General features: G+C 35.4%; 1 protein-coding gene across 1 annotated transcript; it reads right to left on the reverse strand.

Annotated features, from left to right (window-relative positions):
• Window positions 1–12559: 12559 nt before the first annotated feature.
• tbxta (T-box transcription factor Ta) lies at window positions 12560–15218 on the reverse strand. Its single transcript, XM_067412317.1, has 8 exons — window positions 15034–15218; window positions 14426–14690; window positions 14102–14236; window positions 13930–13991; window positions 13762–13823; window positions 13489–13662; window positions 12932–13055; window positions 12560–12824 (listed from the first exon to the last, which is right to left on the reverse strand). Exons 1-8 carry the CDS (start codon window positions 15216–15218, stop codon window positions 12560–12562), a joined length of 1272 nt encoding a protein of 423 aa, XP_067268418.1.
• Between the last annotated feature and the right edge of the window lie 2644 nt (window positions 15219–17862).

Consider the following 17862-nt stretch of genomic DNA (forward strand, 5'->3'; position numbering starts at 1 on the left):
GGTTGCACAGAAGAAAAAGCCGATTTATGACATCTACTGATATAGCGGCAGAGGACTGTTATTTTGTTGAATGAACTGAAGATGACGTCACTGGCTCAGATTTGATTGACCAATCGGCTGAAAGGGGCGTTTAATGACGCCCACATGTGGAAAACGAGTTTTGAAGTCGTGTTTCTGTTTTCTATCCGTGACCCCAAAAAAAAGAAAATCGAGTCAAAATCTCGTTTTTCCGGTTTTTTTTAACAAACGAAAAAATGGGAAACGACCGTTTTCTCGTTTCTGCGTATTTCATTTCAAATTGGAAAACAAACTATCAAAACGTACACGGACCCAGCGGAAAGAGGCGTTTCATTCCCGCCCACATGCAGAGATCGAATTTTCAAACTGCTTATTTGTTTCCAACCCCAGAACGAAAAAAGAAAAAACGAGACAGTTTTTTGTTTTTTCGTTTTCATTTTGAAAATGAAAAACGAAAAAAGGTGTGGTTTTCTCATTTTTCTGATTTCAATATCAAATCAAAACATGAATGAACGGAAGATACCCTGATTGGAAACAAATAACCAGTTTGAATATTCGATATATTTGGAATATTCGAATATTGAATATTCGAATATTCCAAAATGTTGATAAGACTAAGTTTAATATAATAATAATATCTGTTTAACTTATAACATGAAAGTGGTTAATAATATAACTTAGATTACACATTTTTCAGTTTTACTCAAATTAGGGTGATGCAAATATGAGTGCATACCACCACAAAAACTTTGTATGGCCTCCATGATTTTTAATGACAGCACCAAGTCTTCTGGGCATGGAATGAACAAGTTGGCGACATTTTGCGACATCTGTCTTTTTCCATTCAAGAATGTCCTCTTTTAGAGACTGGATGCTGGATGGAGAGTGATGCTCAACTTGTCTCTTCAGAATTCCCCATAGGAGTTCAATTGGGTTCAGATCAGGAGCCACTGAATCACTTTCAACCTGTTCTTCAGAAATCCAACAGTGGCCTCAGATGTCTTTAGGATCATTGTCATGTTGGAAAAGTGCACAATGACCAAGGGCACGGAGTGATGGTAGCATCTTCTCTTTCAGTATAGAGCAGTACATCTGTGAATTCTTGAAGCCATCAATGAAATGCAGATCCCTGACACCAGCAGCACTCATGCAGCCCACATAAGGACACTATCACCGCCATGTTTCACTGTAGGCTCCATGCATTCTTCTTTGTATTCCTCACCTTTGCGACACCATACAGTTTTAAAGCCATCAGTTCCAAAAACATTTATCTTGGTCTCATAACTCCAGAGTATAGAGTCCCAGTAGTCTTCATCTTTGTCAGCATGGGCCCTGGCAAAACCTAGGCGGGCTTTTTTGTGCCTGGGCTTTAGGACAGGCTTCTTTTGTGGAAGGCACCCATGCATGCAATTCCTCTGCAGTGTACGCTGTATTGTGTCACGGGAAATAATCACCCCAGTTTGGCTTTCTACTTCTTTAGATAACTGCAGTGAACTTGCATGCTGATTTTCTTCAACCCTTCTCATCAGAAGAGGCTCCTGTCGAGGTGTTAACTTCCATGGACGACCTGGACGTCTCTAAAAGATGGTTGCAGTTCCATCTTTTTAAAAAAATTTGTACCACTTTTGCTACAGTATTCTAACTGATAAGTAAAGCTATGCTGATCTTCCTGTAGCTTCACCTTTCTGGTGTAAAGAAATTATTTCCATGTGGTGCCATTGCTGACATAATGAAATAGGAAGGGGTTTTAACACCCTTTTATAGTCAATTGTCTGCCGGACACCTGTGTAGTGAATAATTAGACTCACCTCAATTCTTGTTAAATTAGACATTTGTAGTCTAAAATTTCGCTTTGCTCCAGAGATCTTTAGTGGGGTGTACTCATTTTTGCATCACCCTAATTTGAGTAAAACTGAAAATTTTGTTCTCTAAGTTATATTATTAACCTTACTTTCATGTTATAAGTTAAACAGATGTTATAAAACTTGTTGTTATTAAACAATTGATGTTATTAAACTTAGTCTTGTCAACATTTTGGAAATTGTTTTTGTGTTAATTGAGATATTGTTTAAAATGTTACTTGTACTCATGAGCACTGTATGAATTTGCACATAGTTTGTTTTAAAGCATATTAAAAACACCACATAGACATATAAACAACATTTAAAAACTTGATTTTCACCACAGGGGGACTTTGAATCCGCATACGATTTTTGAATTCCCAGTGGAACATCCCCTTGGAATTATAAGGTTCTATGACATTTTTGTCAAAATTTAGTTATTTACATATTCTTATTCTGTGACAACTTATTTACATTGTTTTTTTTGTTTGTTTTTTTTAATGTTGTGTACATTTTGGGACTCTTTATTTAGAAAACAAAAAGGCTTTATCTAAGTCGAATGGAATGCAAAAACTTTGAAGCTCAATATCTCAAAACTGCTCAGAATGCAGAAAGAACCTTATAGTTCCAAGGGGGCTGTTAAGTCCGGTTGTTAAGTCTGATGTCATGCGGCAGCGCTTCCGGGTCCAAACGCTCATCTCATACCACAAGAAAACAACAAACGGTGCTAATATATACACACGATGTGGTGTAATACTACCAAAAAATTATAATCATAACCTCCATACCAAAATCCCACATGGCCAGACAGTGATTAATCTTTTATAAATCTTTCAAATATTAATGTCTGTGATGACAGAGACTGTTGTGTAGACTGTAAGTATTTTAAATGTTTCACTTTTTAAAATGTTAAATGTTTACTATGAATAAATAGTGCTCATTCGAGATGGCATTCTCAAGTGAAACGAGTCGAGGCTTGGACCCAGAAAAGCATTCCTTACATCGCGACTTAACAAGCAGATAAGCTTATAAAACTTGTGGCATAACTTAATATTTTTCAACTAAAAACATATCGTATCTGATAAATTTTCTTTTTAAATTAATGTGCAATAAATTTTTGAATGTTACCAAGTTATTACCATGTTATTACCACATTTACAAAATCTTTGGAATTATTATTATTATTATTTTTTTATGAACTGGACAAACAACATTAATGCAAAACAAAATGTTGCATCAATGAAATTTATAAGAACATATAATCTGAGAATTACCAGTATTAACAGCAATGAAATCAATGTTTTTTCAAGCTGCAATTGTTAATCAGTAGACATGCATATCATGAGATATTAGAAGGATGCTAAAAATATTATAGTGGGTACGGAAAGTATTCAGACCCCTTTACATTTTTCACTCTTTGTTATATTGCAGCCATTTGCTAAAATCATTTAAGTTCATATTTTTCCTCATTAATGTACACACAGCACCCCATACTGACAGAAAAACAACGCATTATGATAAATCTATTAAAAAAAATATTTGACTCTTTTTTCTTTTCTTAGAATGGCTTAACTTAAAGTGCTGTAAAAAAAAAAAATTGGAAAAAAATATTATTTTAAGGTACTTTATTATGTACAACATATGGCAACAACGTACAATAGTGGAAAAACTTAAAATAAGTGTAAGTGTATATAGTTCATATTTTTCCTCAGAAATGTTTGTATTGAATCAATTAGTGCTATTATAAGTTTTAGTAGTAATTATAAACAATACCTTATACTTATTTTCCAACATCTTATGTTTTTCCATTCTCTTTTGCTGAATAATGCTTTATATTCTTTAAATTTCACCTTTTTTCTGTATGAAACTTCAAAAAGCATTTTTTTTTTTCCAAAGGTGAGACACATGTAGACATCACATTTGGTGCTCTTCACACTTACAATACACTTACAGCCACTTGCACCTGCCTTTTTGAGACACCATGATAGTAAAGTGGTAGGTCTGGGCCAGTATACATGGCTGTGATGGCAGATCTCTGATGTTGATTTAATCCATAATACAAATGCCACGGCAGTCCTTAACATACGACTAATCAACATTATATCACTAGCATTAATGTTTTTATTGTTATAGCTTAACAGACTGCAGCTGATCTTTGCTAGCTATCTAACCTATTATAATAATGCCATTCCATTATTGCGCAGTGTTGCCATATGGCAACACAGACATTTTCTCGATTTACCAAAAACTAATTTCATAAAAACATTTTTGAGTGGTGAATATGTCATCATACCTTACCTGAGATGATGTTAACATTTTTTTTGTGAATGTGACATGGGCAGGTCCTTGTTTGTTACTGACGTTTTAGTTTGCTTTAAGCAACTACCGACAAGAGATGGCAGTCTGTCAGATATCGCGTCACAGAAAAAAAATGCATGTCATGTGACTTAACCAAAGCACATCATTGGCTAAATTAAGGTCTTCTCTTACCAATAAAAAAAACTAGAATGTTCTCTTAAAGAGACGGTGGCAAGGAAATGAACATAAAGAGTATGTTGCCATATGGCAACACTATGCGGTAGAGGGTTAAGGGGGTCTGAATACTTTCCGTACCCACTGTAAATAAAAGTAATTTTGAGGCAAAACTAACCAAAGTCCCTTTTAAGAAAAGTCTGTTCACTCGGCAGCCATATTTGCAATGCCTCCAGGCAGCTTTTTCGGGCATCCAAGACCAAGTTCTATCTATTTTAATGGGGGAATCCTGAAATCTCAAAAACTGCTTGGCGAACTTGCAATTAAATAACATATTTCAAATCAGCAACAAAATCGTGACATGAACTGTCCCATAAATGTTGTTTCTTATGCTCAAATAGCATTTAAAAAGCTTATTTTTCAGGCTGGATGAGCCAATGCGCATGTGCAGTCCTAAGCACGAATCTCAGGTTTCTATATGGGAACCAGAGCCTCTAATGGCAGCTGCAGTGACGCAATGACTTTATCAATCAGCGATTGGCTCTTTTACTTAGAAGGCGGGATGTATTCCGCCATATTGCGCGTTGCTGTTTCTCCCATTCATAAGTAATAGGAGCGGACCATCTTTCTATATCTATAGTCTTTGATCTAACTCATAGTTTAAAAAAAAGTTTGCATAACGTGTAACTTTTTTTTTTTTACAAAAGCGTTAGGCTAATGTCTTTTAAATAATCTAAAATAACTAACTAAATAAATAAATAATGTGTAATTTAATAGTCTTGGCTTATTTTCACGGCTTGCTTCCTGTACTAAAAACTATGCTTTTTTTAAAAATAAAAAATAAAAAATGTCTCTTTTGAGTCAAAACTGTCATTCATACAATTTACAACTAACTAAATACATATCTACATGTGATGTATTTACTTTTATATTCAAGCCTTCAACTCTGCCACATTCCACTATCATTTATTAGCTGATTAAATTAAGAACTCTTAAATTCAACCAGTTTAACAGTTTACAATAAATGTACAGTATCTTTCTGCTGATGTTAAAAAATTGTTTTAAACAGCACCACCTACAAAAAAATAAAAAATAACCCACATCAATAGCCATCTCAGAGAATGACTAGTGCCTAATCTATCATAAACGCATAATTCTCAATACCCACCTTCTCAGTAACATGCAATGTTAGCAGTGTTAACAAGCAAACTCAAGACTGGTGAGGTCCATATGGGTAAAGCGGGCAGCAATGGAAAACAACAAATAACACACTTCAGAACACAATTATCTCATTTGTCCTCACAGTGAGGGGTCCTATAAGCCTTCCTTTCCTCACCTGTGTGCCGAGCACACTTTGAAGAGCGTATTTAAAAGACACACTTGCCAGGAAGACAGAGACCCAATGAAGCTGTTATTAACGAGGATCAACACAGGCAGGCTGCCATATGTGTGTTTGAGTGTTTGTGTGTGTTTAGGATGTTATGAGTGTGCAGACAAACCACACAGACAAAGAGCTCAGTCAGAGAGCTAGAAATACTCTGAGAAGTCTCATCCCTAATCAGTGCAAGTGGCATTTAAAGAAACACCTCTATAGGACACCTGTGTGAACTTGAGGAGAAATTACTTCATAAATCCACTAAAAATCTCATGGATGCCAGTTAAAAGCTTAGCAAAAATTGATTGGAAAATGAAGTTGTGAGACGCTAGCAGCATTTAAAGGCATATGATGTTAGCTTGATATTTTTATGTTTTATAATAAAGTGTCTGTATTGTTTTTGGAGCCACTGTATTTCATATTTTCATTCATAATGCACATAAATGTGACTTCCTTCCTCACTGGAACAATGGTGGCATCTCATTTACCGCATCTTCTGGCAATCAAGTCTTTGTATTTTTTTTGTTATCAAGCCAGATCTTTATCGCCTAAGCCCACCTCATCCATCATTGTACATTTTTTACGTTTTAAAGTCTAAATTAATAGATGTGTGATGCTCATGATGTTTTTAAACCCTCCTAATGCATTCAGGTCCTTGTTGACCCGGAAGAGATACATAAAAAAAAAAATTTAAGCCATAGTTTTACGAAAATGAAACTTTGGATATGTGATAACACATCATTTATTTATTTATTTCAGATTTCTTTTTTTAAATAAAAAATGCAAGATATATAACCATTCACTACATTGTCAGAATTTGAAAAAAAAAAAACAGTGCATTATGTAAAAGTGCTTATACAACAGTCTGTAGCTCATACAATTTACAAAGTGCTTTTCAGGGCTGCATTCTGTGAGAGTTTCCACCTCCACACAGTACAGACAGAGATCTGTTTAGAAACTTTCATGGGTTGTGCTCTTTACTCTGGGAACACACACCATGGCTGCTCTTCCAGCTGCCTGTCACATTGCTCCTTCATTATTGTTTGCCTGTGGCCCTGTGACCCTCCAGGCTTCATTTACGCCCAAGTGTTGAGTGCTCAATCACGGCCCCAGACCGCCAATCTCCAGTGCTGTCAATGAGCAGTGACATCACCAACAGTCACGCCACAGCTCATGCGGAGAACGTTTATGACATGTTTCATTTCAGTTTATGAGACATTTTAATCCTGATAAAACAAAGCTTTAAAAATTAAGAATAAAATACTGAAACCAGTACACTACTATTACCTCTGCTATACTACTACTACTAATAATTATTATTATTATTATCATTATTTTTGTTATTGTTGTTGTTGTTGTTATTGGTAATATCATAATTTAAACTAAGCTTTAAATAATAATAATAATAATAATAAAATATTAATAACAATACACTAACATTACCACTACTAGTAGTAGTATTACTACTACTACTACTTATAACAATAATAATTATTATTAATGTAATTATTTGTTATTATTGCTATTATTATAATTTAAACAAAGCTTTTAAAAATAATAATAATTATTATTATTATTATTAACACAGCATTAATACTAATAAACACTATACTAATAGTACATAATAATAAAAAAATAATTATTATTTCTATTATTATTATTAACACAGTGTTAATAATAATAAACACTATATTAATAGTACAAATATACTACTACTACTATTTATTTATTCATTTGTTCATTTGTTTATGCAAGCTTTGTTTTTATTCGGTCAGTCCCTGAATTAAAATATATCTGAGAGACTTCCAAGAATATACATAAAAGAAGTATGAGACAAATATAAGAAGACTACGGAGCCCTGCACATGACATGCAAGAAAAAAAAAAATTAAATTGTGTGCACAACTTACTAATCTGTTCCCTCGATTTACTAAATTGTGCGCACGACTTAATAATTCCTTCCCTCGATTTACTAAATTGTGCGCATTACTTACTAATTTGTTCCCTCGATTTACTAAATTGTGCGCATGACTTACTAATTCGTTCCCTCGATTTACTAAATTGTGCGCATGACTTACTAATTCGTTCCCTCGATTTACTAAATTGTGCGCATGACTTACTAATTCGTTCCCTCGATTTACTAAATTGTGCGCATAACTTACTAATCCATTCCCTCGATTTACTAAATTGTGTGCACGACTTAATAATTCCTTCCCTCAATTTACTAAATTGTGCGCATGACTTACTAATTTGTTCCCTCGATTTACTATGCGCATGATTTACTAATCCATTCCCTCGATTTACTAAATTGTGTGCACAACTTAATAATTCGTTCCCTCGATTTACTAAATTGTGCGCACGACTTAATAATTTGTTCCCTCGATTTACTAAACCATGCACATGACTTAATAATTCGTTCCCTCGATTTACTAAATTGTGTGCACGACTTACTAATTCGTTCCCTCAATTTACTAAATTGTGCGCACAACTTAATTCGTTCCCTCGATTTACTAAATTGTGCGCACGATTTACTAATCCGTTCCCTTGATTTACTAAATTGTGTGCACGACTTACTAATTTGTTCCCTCGATTTACTAAATTGTGTGCACAACTTACTAATCTGTTCCCTCGATTTACTAAATTGTGCGCATTACTTACTAATTTGTTCCCTCGATTTACTAAATTGTGCGCACGACTTAATAATTCGTTCCCTCGATTTACTAAATTGTGCGCACGACTTAATAATTCGCTCCCTCGATTTACTAAATTGTGCGCACAATTTACTAATTTGTTCCCTGGATTTACTAAATTGTTCGCATGACTTACTAATTCGTTCCCTCGATTTACTAAATTGTGCGCATGACTTACTAATTCGTTCCCTTGATTTACTAAATTGTGCGCATGACTTACTAATCCATTCCCTCGATTTACTAAATTGTGTGCACGACTTAATAATTTGTTCCCTCGATTTACTAAATTGTGCGCACGACTTAATAATTTGTTCCCTCGATTTACTAAACCATGCACATGACTTAATAATTCGTTCCCTCGATTTACTAAATTGTGTGCACGACTTAATAATTCGTTCCCTCAATTTACTAAATTGTGCGCACGACTTAATTCGTTCCCCCGATTTACTAAATTGTGCACACAATTTACTAATTTGTTCCCTGGATTTACTAAATTTTGCGAACGACTTACTAATTCGTTCCCTCGATTTACTAAATTGTGCGCACAACTTAATAATTTGTTCCCTCGATTTACTAAATTGTGCACACGACTTACTAATTCGTTCCCTCGATTTACTAAATTTTGCGAACGACTTACTAATTCGTTCCCTCGATTTACTAAATTGTGCGCACGACTTAATAATTCGTTCTCTCGACTTACTAAATTGTGCGCATGGCTTAATAATTTGTTCTCTCGGTTTACTAAATTGCGTGCATGACTTACTAATTCGTTCCCTCGATTTACTAAATTGTGTGCACGATTTACTAATCCGTTCCCTCGATTTACTAAATTGTGTGCACGACTTACTAATTCGTTCCCTCAATGTACTAAATTGTGCGCACGACTTAATTCGTTCCCTTGATTTATTAAATTGTGCGCACGACTTACAAATTCGTTCCCTCGGTTTACTAAATTGTGTGCACGATTTACTAATTCGTTCCCTCGATTTACTAAATTGTGTGCATGATTTACTAATCCGTTCCCTCGATTTACTAAATTGTGCGCATGACTTAATAATTTGTTCCCTCGATTTACTAAATTGTGCGCACGACTTACTAATCCGTTCCCTCGATTTACTAAATTTTGCGAACGACTTACTAATTTGTTCTCTCGATTTACTAAATTTTGCGCACGACTTAATAATTTGTTCCCTCGATTTACTAAATTGTGCGCACGACTTAATAATTTGTTCCCTCGATTTACTAAATTTTGCGAACGACTTACTAATTCGTTCCCTCGATTTACTAAATTGTGCGCACGACTTAATAATTTGTTCCCTCGATTTACTAAATTGTGCACACAACTTACTAATTCGCTCCCTCGATTTACTAAATTTTGCGAACGACTTACTAATTCGTTCCCTCGATTTACTAAATTGTGCGCACGACTTAATAATTCGTTCTCTCGACTTACTAAATTGTGCGCATGGCTTAATAATTTGTTCTCTCGGTTTACTAAATTGCGTGCATGACTTACTAATTCGTTCCCTCGATTTACTAAATTGTGTGCACGATTTACTAATCCGTTCCCTCGATTTACTAAATTGTGTGCACGACTTACTAATTCGTTCCCTCAATTTACTAAATTGTGCGCACGACTTAATTCGTTCCCTCGATTTATTAAATTGTGCGCACGACTTACAAATTCATTCCCTCGGTTTACTAAATTGTGTGCACGATTTACTAATCCGTTCCCTCGATTTACTAAATTGTGTGCACGATTTACTAATCCGTTCCCTCGATTTACTAAATTGTGCGCATGACTTAATAATTTGTTCCCTCGATTTACTAAATTGTGCGCACGACTTACTAATCCGTTCCCTCGATTTACTAAATTTTGCGAACGACTTACTAATTTGTTCTCTCGATTTACTAAATTTTGCGCACGACTTACTAATTCGTTCCCTCAATTTACCAAATCATGCACACGATTTACTAAAACATACAAAACATATTATTTTGTTATTTCGATTTAGCCTAATATTTTTTTCCTGCATGTCATGTCCAGGGCTCCATAGAAGACAAATGATGTTCAGAAGTAAATGAATATTTAACAAAGTGTGAAACTTTATTGTTGATCCAAAAAGGGAGAATGTGTGTGTGTCTCTTCCCATTTAAAATATTGAAAATTCTGTCATTAATTACTCATCCTCATGTCATTCCACACCCATAAAACCTTCGTTTATCTTCAGAACAAAAATTAAGATAATTTTAATGAAATCTGAGCGCTCTCAGACTCCTCCATAGACAGTGATTTAACCCCCACTGTCAAGGCCCAGAAAGGTATACTAAAGAATTTGTTGTTGTTTTTGCGCACAAAAAGTATTCTAGTCGCTTCATAACATTAAGGTTGAACCATTGTAGTCACGCTGACTATTTTAACAATGTCTTTACTACCTTTCTAGACCTTGAATGTGGTAATTAAATTGCTGTCTGAGGAGTCAGGGAGCTCTCGGATTTCATCAAACATATCTTAATTTGTGTTACAAAGACGAACGAAGGTCTTACAGGTTTGGAACAACATGAGGGTGACTAATCCTTTAAATTATCGTTTTTAGGTTTTGCCATTTTAATTTTCTCATTTGTGTCAGGATCAGTCAATTCTTTTTTTCTTTTCTTTTTTGAAATGTGTTGACCATGTGTCACACAGATCTGCAGATTCTAACAAAGCCTTGTGAGAGATTGTGAAGCCCATCACATGCTCTGTATCTCACCGCCTGACATCTCTCTATTACAGCATTCACTGAGCCCAGACTTCATTTCGCACAAACCTGCTGCTGCACGATCATCAGCGCTCATCTAAACTCACAACCTTTCCCTGAATTTGAGGATCATCTTCCACCTGCTGTCCAATTACTTCAAACTGCCTCACTGATGTGGCTCCAGATCAAAATGTTCAATGATACACATGAATAATAGAACAGTACGACTTAGACAAACACCTGAAAAACCGTGTATGTTATCAGATTATTCGTGCATAATGCCTAATTTATGATAAATGCTAAAATTAATTTTAAACAAGCAAATATTTAAAACCTCCCATCAATACTCATCTGTTTCACAGGAAACCACCATTAAAACCAATTATCAGTTAGGACATTATTATTGCTATTTCATGATTTGTTATCATAACATTTTTTCTTTTGTTAAATCAACTTAGATAATTAATGTAATTCAGCTAACATCATATTTTGAGTTTCTGTTGGTTAAACCAATTGCCTTCATAGTATTAACTCAATTTTTTAATTTCAATGAACTCAAAATTTTAAGGTAACCAGGTAACTTACTTTTTTTTTAAAGTTAAACCAACAATCTTTTTTACAGTGACACCCTTTTAAAATGATCAATTGATATTGTAATAATTATAGCAGTGTGTTATTATTTGTTCCTTACAATGTCAAGATTTGTGCATAAAAGTCCCTTGAATAAACCAAATGTTAATAATATGACAAATAGGTAAGTAAAGACCACTGGCAAGTGTTTGACAGGGAAAAAAAAGAAATTTAATTTATTATTAAAATGACATAAATAAAACTCACAAAGAGTCCAACAAATACAAATAGATAGATATGTACAAATGATTTCTCTATAGGACGGATTGCAGACATAACTACAGGGTCACTTTTTTTTCACCATTTTAAACTAAACAGCAAATTCTGTCTTTCTCTTGTTGTACAGAAAGCACAGGTCAGACTGTTACAGTTACATACTGTAATACAATGAAAATGGTCGTTAATTTCTATTTATTTACACACATATACATTTTAGTGAGTCAACAGCACGATTTGGTCTTATTAATCTTTTAGATAATATTATTAAGAATAAACACCATAATTGGCCCCATTTTTTGGCAGATGATGGTTTTTGTAAATATAGATACTCTATGATTAAGCGATTGTCTCTTATCAGATATTGATTGTGTTATCGCATGCCACAATATCATACACACGTGATGTTTTTTTAAAATAGACCCGTTTTCTGATTGTCGAAACGGCGGGAAGCTCTTCTAGGTTCCCTCTGGAAGTAGGCCAGCCTTTGTAGGATCTTGACCTCAGATCAAGTCCCATACTGCACCATCAGTCACAGAGTCTCAGTTGGAATTAAAGCAGGCGCTTCATCTGGAACTCAGTAGCTCTGTGCCACAGGCGCCCAGGATGCTGTAAGCCTGGCGATGGAGCTCTCAAACTGGGCATCTCCCACGCCAACCTCGCTCAGGCCTGGATCATACATGGAGGAGGGAGAAGACACGGGCAGAGAAGAGGTCAGCCCAGAGTAGGACACCGAAGAACCGCGCAGGAACTGAGACGTCAGGCCGCCCGTGATGGACCCCGATGCTGAGCCCGACGGGGTGAGGGTCGTCCCCGCAACGGACCACAAGCTTGGGTACTGGCTATAAACATAGAAAGTACACGGTTAGTTAGCGAATCCGTTGGTCAGTCATTGTTATTTATACAAAAAAATAAGAAAGGTCATTGTTTATGTGTGGAAAGTACTGACCTGGTGTTTGAGGTAGTGTTGGTAGTGTGGGCCAGGGTGCCCATGCCGCTGGAGTTGGGTATCTGAAGGGCTGACCAGCTATCATGAGAAGCAAGACTTCCTGAAGAGTTGTCCATGTAGTTATCTAAAAGCAAAATACAAGTAAATAAATGGAAAGTAATAGATTGAAATACACAATAAAAACACTTTATGAGTGAGAGAAACAGCTGTGAATGATAATGTTAGTGTGCTAAAATGGACTGAGTTTTAACTATAAAGGTTTCAAGTCTGCCAATTTCATTTTTTCGGCTGCACACCCTCAGAAACCAACTACTGCCTTGATCAATATTAAAAAAAAAAAATCCGTCCCACTTTATATTATGTGTACTATGTACTAATATTCACATACAATGCACTTATTGTGTACATACATGTTTTTGCATTGTACTTATATTTAAAAAAAAAATCCCTGCATGTAATTAAATACTTCATTTTAATACAAAGTTTCTTTTTCTTGTCATTACTTGTTTAGTGTATAAGGCTTTGCCAGTAAAGTACTTTAAGCTGAATTTGCTTACTGGTGGTAGTGCTGCGGTGGGAGTAATGGCTGGGATACGGAGCGGCTCTGTGGTTCCTCAGGCTGGAGTATCTCTCACAGTATGAGCCGGAGGAGTGAACAGGAGCCCCACTGAACTGAGGAGGGCTGCTGCTGGGGCCCATAGGGCCGTTACTGGGCAGGAACCAGCCACCAACTGTTGGAGGAAGACGCAAATGTTAAATATGCTATAAGACACTGTTTGAGGGGAAGATTTAGTTGTTTATAAAGTTCATTTGAGTGTTGGTTCACTTACGTTGTGAGTATCCAGATTGCTGATTGTCAGTGCTGTGGTCTGGGACTTCCTTGTGGTCACTTCTGTTAACATGACAACAAAAAATGTTCAGTTGTAATCACAAAATCAACAGTAACGGAATGGCTTTTAAAGAGAAATTATGTCTCATAATTGTATTTTTTCTTGTACCTTTCTTTGGCATCCAGGAATGCTTTGGCAAATGGATTGTGCTTAATCTTCAGAGCTGTGATCTGAAAAATAATTCAGGATTAGAGCAAATGAACATAAAGGAAAATGTTCAATGAATACAACATATTGAAGGTTGAGGACACATCTCAGGAGTCATTTAACAAACACTCACCTCTTCATTCTGATAAGCTGTGACTGCAATAAACTGGGTCTCAGGAAAAGACTGACTGCTGATCATTTTCTGAATCCCACCAACTTTCACTATGTGAATTCTGGGTTCGTATTTGTGCAAAGAGTTCAACATAATCTAAAAGAGAAGAAGAAATTATTGTTTTCATTAGTAATTTCATGAATGTTGAATATAATTAAAATTTTAAATAAAATTTAAACAAAATAATTTGTAAAATATTTAACTCCTAACAAAAACTGTATACTTTTACTGTAAACTTTTTTATTTTTATTAATTTTACCATTGAGAACTAAAGATTTCCTTTACCTGTCCTCCTCCATTGAGTTTATTGGAGAGTTTGACTTTGCTGAAAGAGACGGGAGCTTTCATCCAGTGCGCGCCGAAGTTGGGTGAGTCTGGGTGGATGTAGACACAGCTCGGACTCTGAGGTTCGGGTTTCCCGCCAGGAACCCATTCACCGTTCACATACTTCCACCGGTTATTATCGGCCGCCACGAAGTCCAGCAGGACAGAGTACATTGCGTTGGGGTCCAGACCGGTGACACTGGCTCTGAGCACGGGAAACATTCGCCTAGAAGACGAGACAAAGATTTGTCAGAACATTTTAGTATTCAAACTTAATGAACTCGACAAGAATACCGTTAACGTTACTTATTATCACGACAAAACTAGAACGCTAATGAACAACCGATTCGTAACCATAGCAACGCAAGTGAAACTTTATTTTAGCGACGAATGACGACTGAGAATGTCTAGCGTTACTTAAGGAACCATTTCCATTACTTTTTTTTTTTTTTTTTTTTTACGTTAGATTAGGAGCAGTGACGTTAATTAAAAAAACAAACAAACACGTTTTATATAGGGAGCGTTTTAATGCAGTGAATTCTATCAACTGTTGTCAAATCTCAACATACCTTCCAGTCTTAGTGACAATCATTTCATTGGTAAGTTCTTTAAATTTGGTCCACAACTCCGCGTCTTCAAGGGAAAGTTTAATATCCCGCTCGGACGCGTCGCCTTTCTCGCTGCCCTTCTGAAACTCGCTCTCCACGGCGCTCAGGAGGTGATCCAGGCGCTGATCGGGACTTGAGGAAGACATATTTCCGATAAAATAAACCTTGGGTTAAATCCGAAATCACCAAATCCCGTTGGGTCACGATGCTTTGACAGCACGTCTCAATCTGCCCTTTTAACGCGCCCGGAGCCTTTTTAAAGGCCCGATACTGAGCTCCTGCTGTTACGGGGCGTGACCCGGAGCGCGAGACCAGGCCCATCTCGCCCTAATAGCGCCCGATAATTTGTCGCCACAAAACGGAAAGTAGGCTATTCATAGTGGCACATTACAAAGTGTTAAAGTGCTTGAAGAAAGTCTGCAGTCACTGAAAAAATGTTTAAGATAGGCTACATAGGCCTTTGTGTAAAATAATAATAATAATGAAATAAAAAGAAAAAAAAAATGACATTAGTAACAAATTAAGCACAATTTAAGCTATTACACTGTACAATAATAATGTTTTTGAATTTGAATCTGAAAATACTTTACACACTTTTAGGCTACTTGTTCTGTCTTTTATCGTGACTATTAGCTATTAGCATATTATTAAATATCCTAGTTTAAATGCATTTCTTATATATATATATATATATATATATATATATATATATATATATATATATATATATATATATATATAGTCTTATTATTAGAATTATTTTAATTGAAACATTGACCAAAATGCTGATTATGTAAGAACATCGGTGTATCTCTATGATGGAATGATTGGCTAAATCCAAACTTGTTTTCATTTTCGCGAACTCGCCTTTGAAACAAAAGAAGGAAGAGAGACAGTGTCTGCTCCCTCGGTGCCTTTGAACTCAGCTGTATATTTGCGAATAATGCTAATCTTTTGTTGTCCCAGATACACATGTGAGAAAGCTCGTGTTTACTGGGACGGGCCATTAGGATGCGGCCATTGACGCGTCCTGCGCCAGTGCTCGACTGAAGTGTGGATGGCCCAAAGGTGATATGTGTGAATTCCCTTAATCCAGCATGACTCCAGCCAGATAAGTGTCCTACAGCAATATCTGGGATATTTATGTGCTGCTTTTCGGCCTGAATTTTAACGCGTATACCTCAAATATAGCCTTCTTTTTCTTTGTTTAAAATAATAAACAAACATAAAATGACTTACCTCTTATGAGTAGGCTATTTAAATAGGCTATTTAAATTAAGCTATAAATGTAACAATATTTTTGTTGTTTTAAAAATTGGATTGGCCTATTGTTTACTTCGTGGCAGTTTTCATTTAAAGTAATGAATGGTACAGTCAATAAATGTAGCTCGGATTATATTAGTGTTCTTGACATGAGAAGTTGAGCAATGACAGTGGCTTGCATTATGACATGTTATACTTCATCTAAACCTAGTGTAAACAACTGAAACATTTCTAATTCATTTGTAATTGTAAGTTGTATGTATATATAAATCTTCTAAAATATGGAGTTTTTGAAGAAATCATATAAATTAAGATACTTTATGGAATACTTTTTACACTTTAAAAACTGTTGTTTAATTTAAAAAAAGCAAGTTACCTGGTTGCCTTAAAATTTTGTGTTCATTGAAATTAAAAAAAATGAATTAATGCAATGAAGGCGATTGGTTTAATCAACAGAAACTCAAAATATTATGTTATGTGAACTATTAAGTATCTAAGTTGATTTGACATAAAAAAAAAATTATGAGAACAAATCATGAAAATATTTTTTAAAATTCATATGTCATGCAATGGAACCATTATACTTCAATAAAAAGGCATCTAAAATATGTATTTAACCTAATATCTTCATGTTTGGAAAAAAAAAAAAAAAAAAAAAAAAAAAAAAAGCAACAATGAAAACCAGCTTTAATTCACTGAGGCAGTTACTTAGAATTATTGATCAAGTATTTTATAAACACGACCAGCCTCCCTTATTCAGCCTATATTGTCTCACAATTGACAGCGTATTATATTATTCTTACATGATCTAAGATGGTAGGCATTGATGTGGACTGTTTTAAGTTTAAAAGAGCTCTGTGAATCGTCTCTCTGACGCACTTGGAGTTGATGATAGAGGATGTTGATGTAGTCCGCACTTCTCAGGGGCCATAAATGTGAAGGGCCCTCACACCTTTCCACTGCTTAGATTCAGCTGATTTACAGACTAACAAACAGCCTGTCATCAGTCACATCAAGCTCACTCTCCTGTCCTGAGCTTCTGTTTCATTCTGTTTCTCACACACACACACACACACACACACACACACACACACGCACACACGTTTGTTTTTGTGAATTGTGGGGACATTCCATAGGCGTAATGGTTTTTATACTGTACAAACCGTATTTTTTGCTGCCCTAAACCTACCCATCACAGGAAACATTTTTACTTTCTCACAAAAACTCATTCTGTATGATTTATAAGCCTTTTGAAAAATGGAGATATGGGGTAACGTCCTCATAAGTCATCCTCTCCTTAGTCATACCCATGTCATTATACAAATTTGTGTCCTGATATGTCACAAAAACATGCGCACACACACACACACACACACATTATACTTTGTTTCCTTCGATACACTTGGGGAAATGACAAGCTCACTCAACCTCTGATATTCGACAACCATGATTATTATATTTGGGCTAGAATTACTGACTTAAAATATTACATATGAGCTTATTTTTAAATGAAAACTAACTTTTGTT

This window comes from Chanodichthys erythropterus, chromosome 15, assembly GCF_024489055.1.
Source record: "Chanodichthys erythropterus isolate Z2021 chromosome 15, ASM2448905v1, whole genome shotgun sequence".
NCBI classification, from domain to species: Eukaryota; Metazoa; Chordata; class Actinopteri; order Cypriniformes; family Xenocyprididae; genus Chanodichthys; species Chanodichthys erythropterus.

What these genes read in the sequence shown, in the direction of transcription:
- tbxta (XM_067412317.1), bottom strand. Translation starts at nt 15,218, where the DNA reads ATGTCTTCCTCAAGTCCCGATCAGCGCCTGGATCACCTCCTGAGCGCC. An exon ending in ATTGTCACTAAGACTGGAAG is followed by an intron (nt 14,691 to 15,033) that starts GTATGTTGAGAT and finishes CTCGTCTTCTAG; the next exon opens with GCGAATGTTTCCCGTGCTCA. An exon ending in GCAATCTGGATACTCACAAC is followed by an intron (nt 13,663 to 13,761) that starts GTAAGTGAACCA and finishes TTCCTCCAACAG; the next exon opens with TTGGTGGCTGGTTCCTGCCC.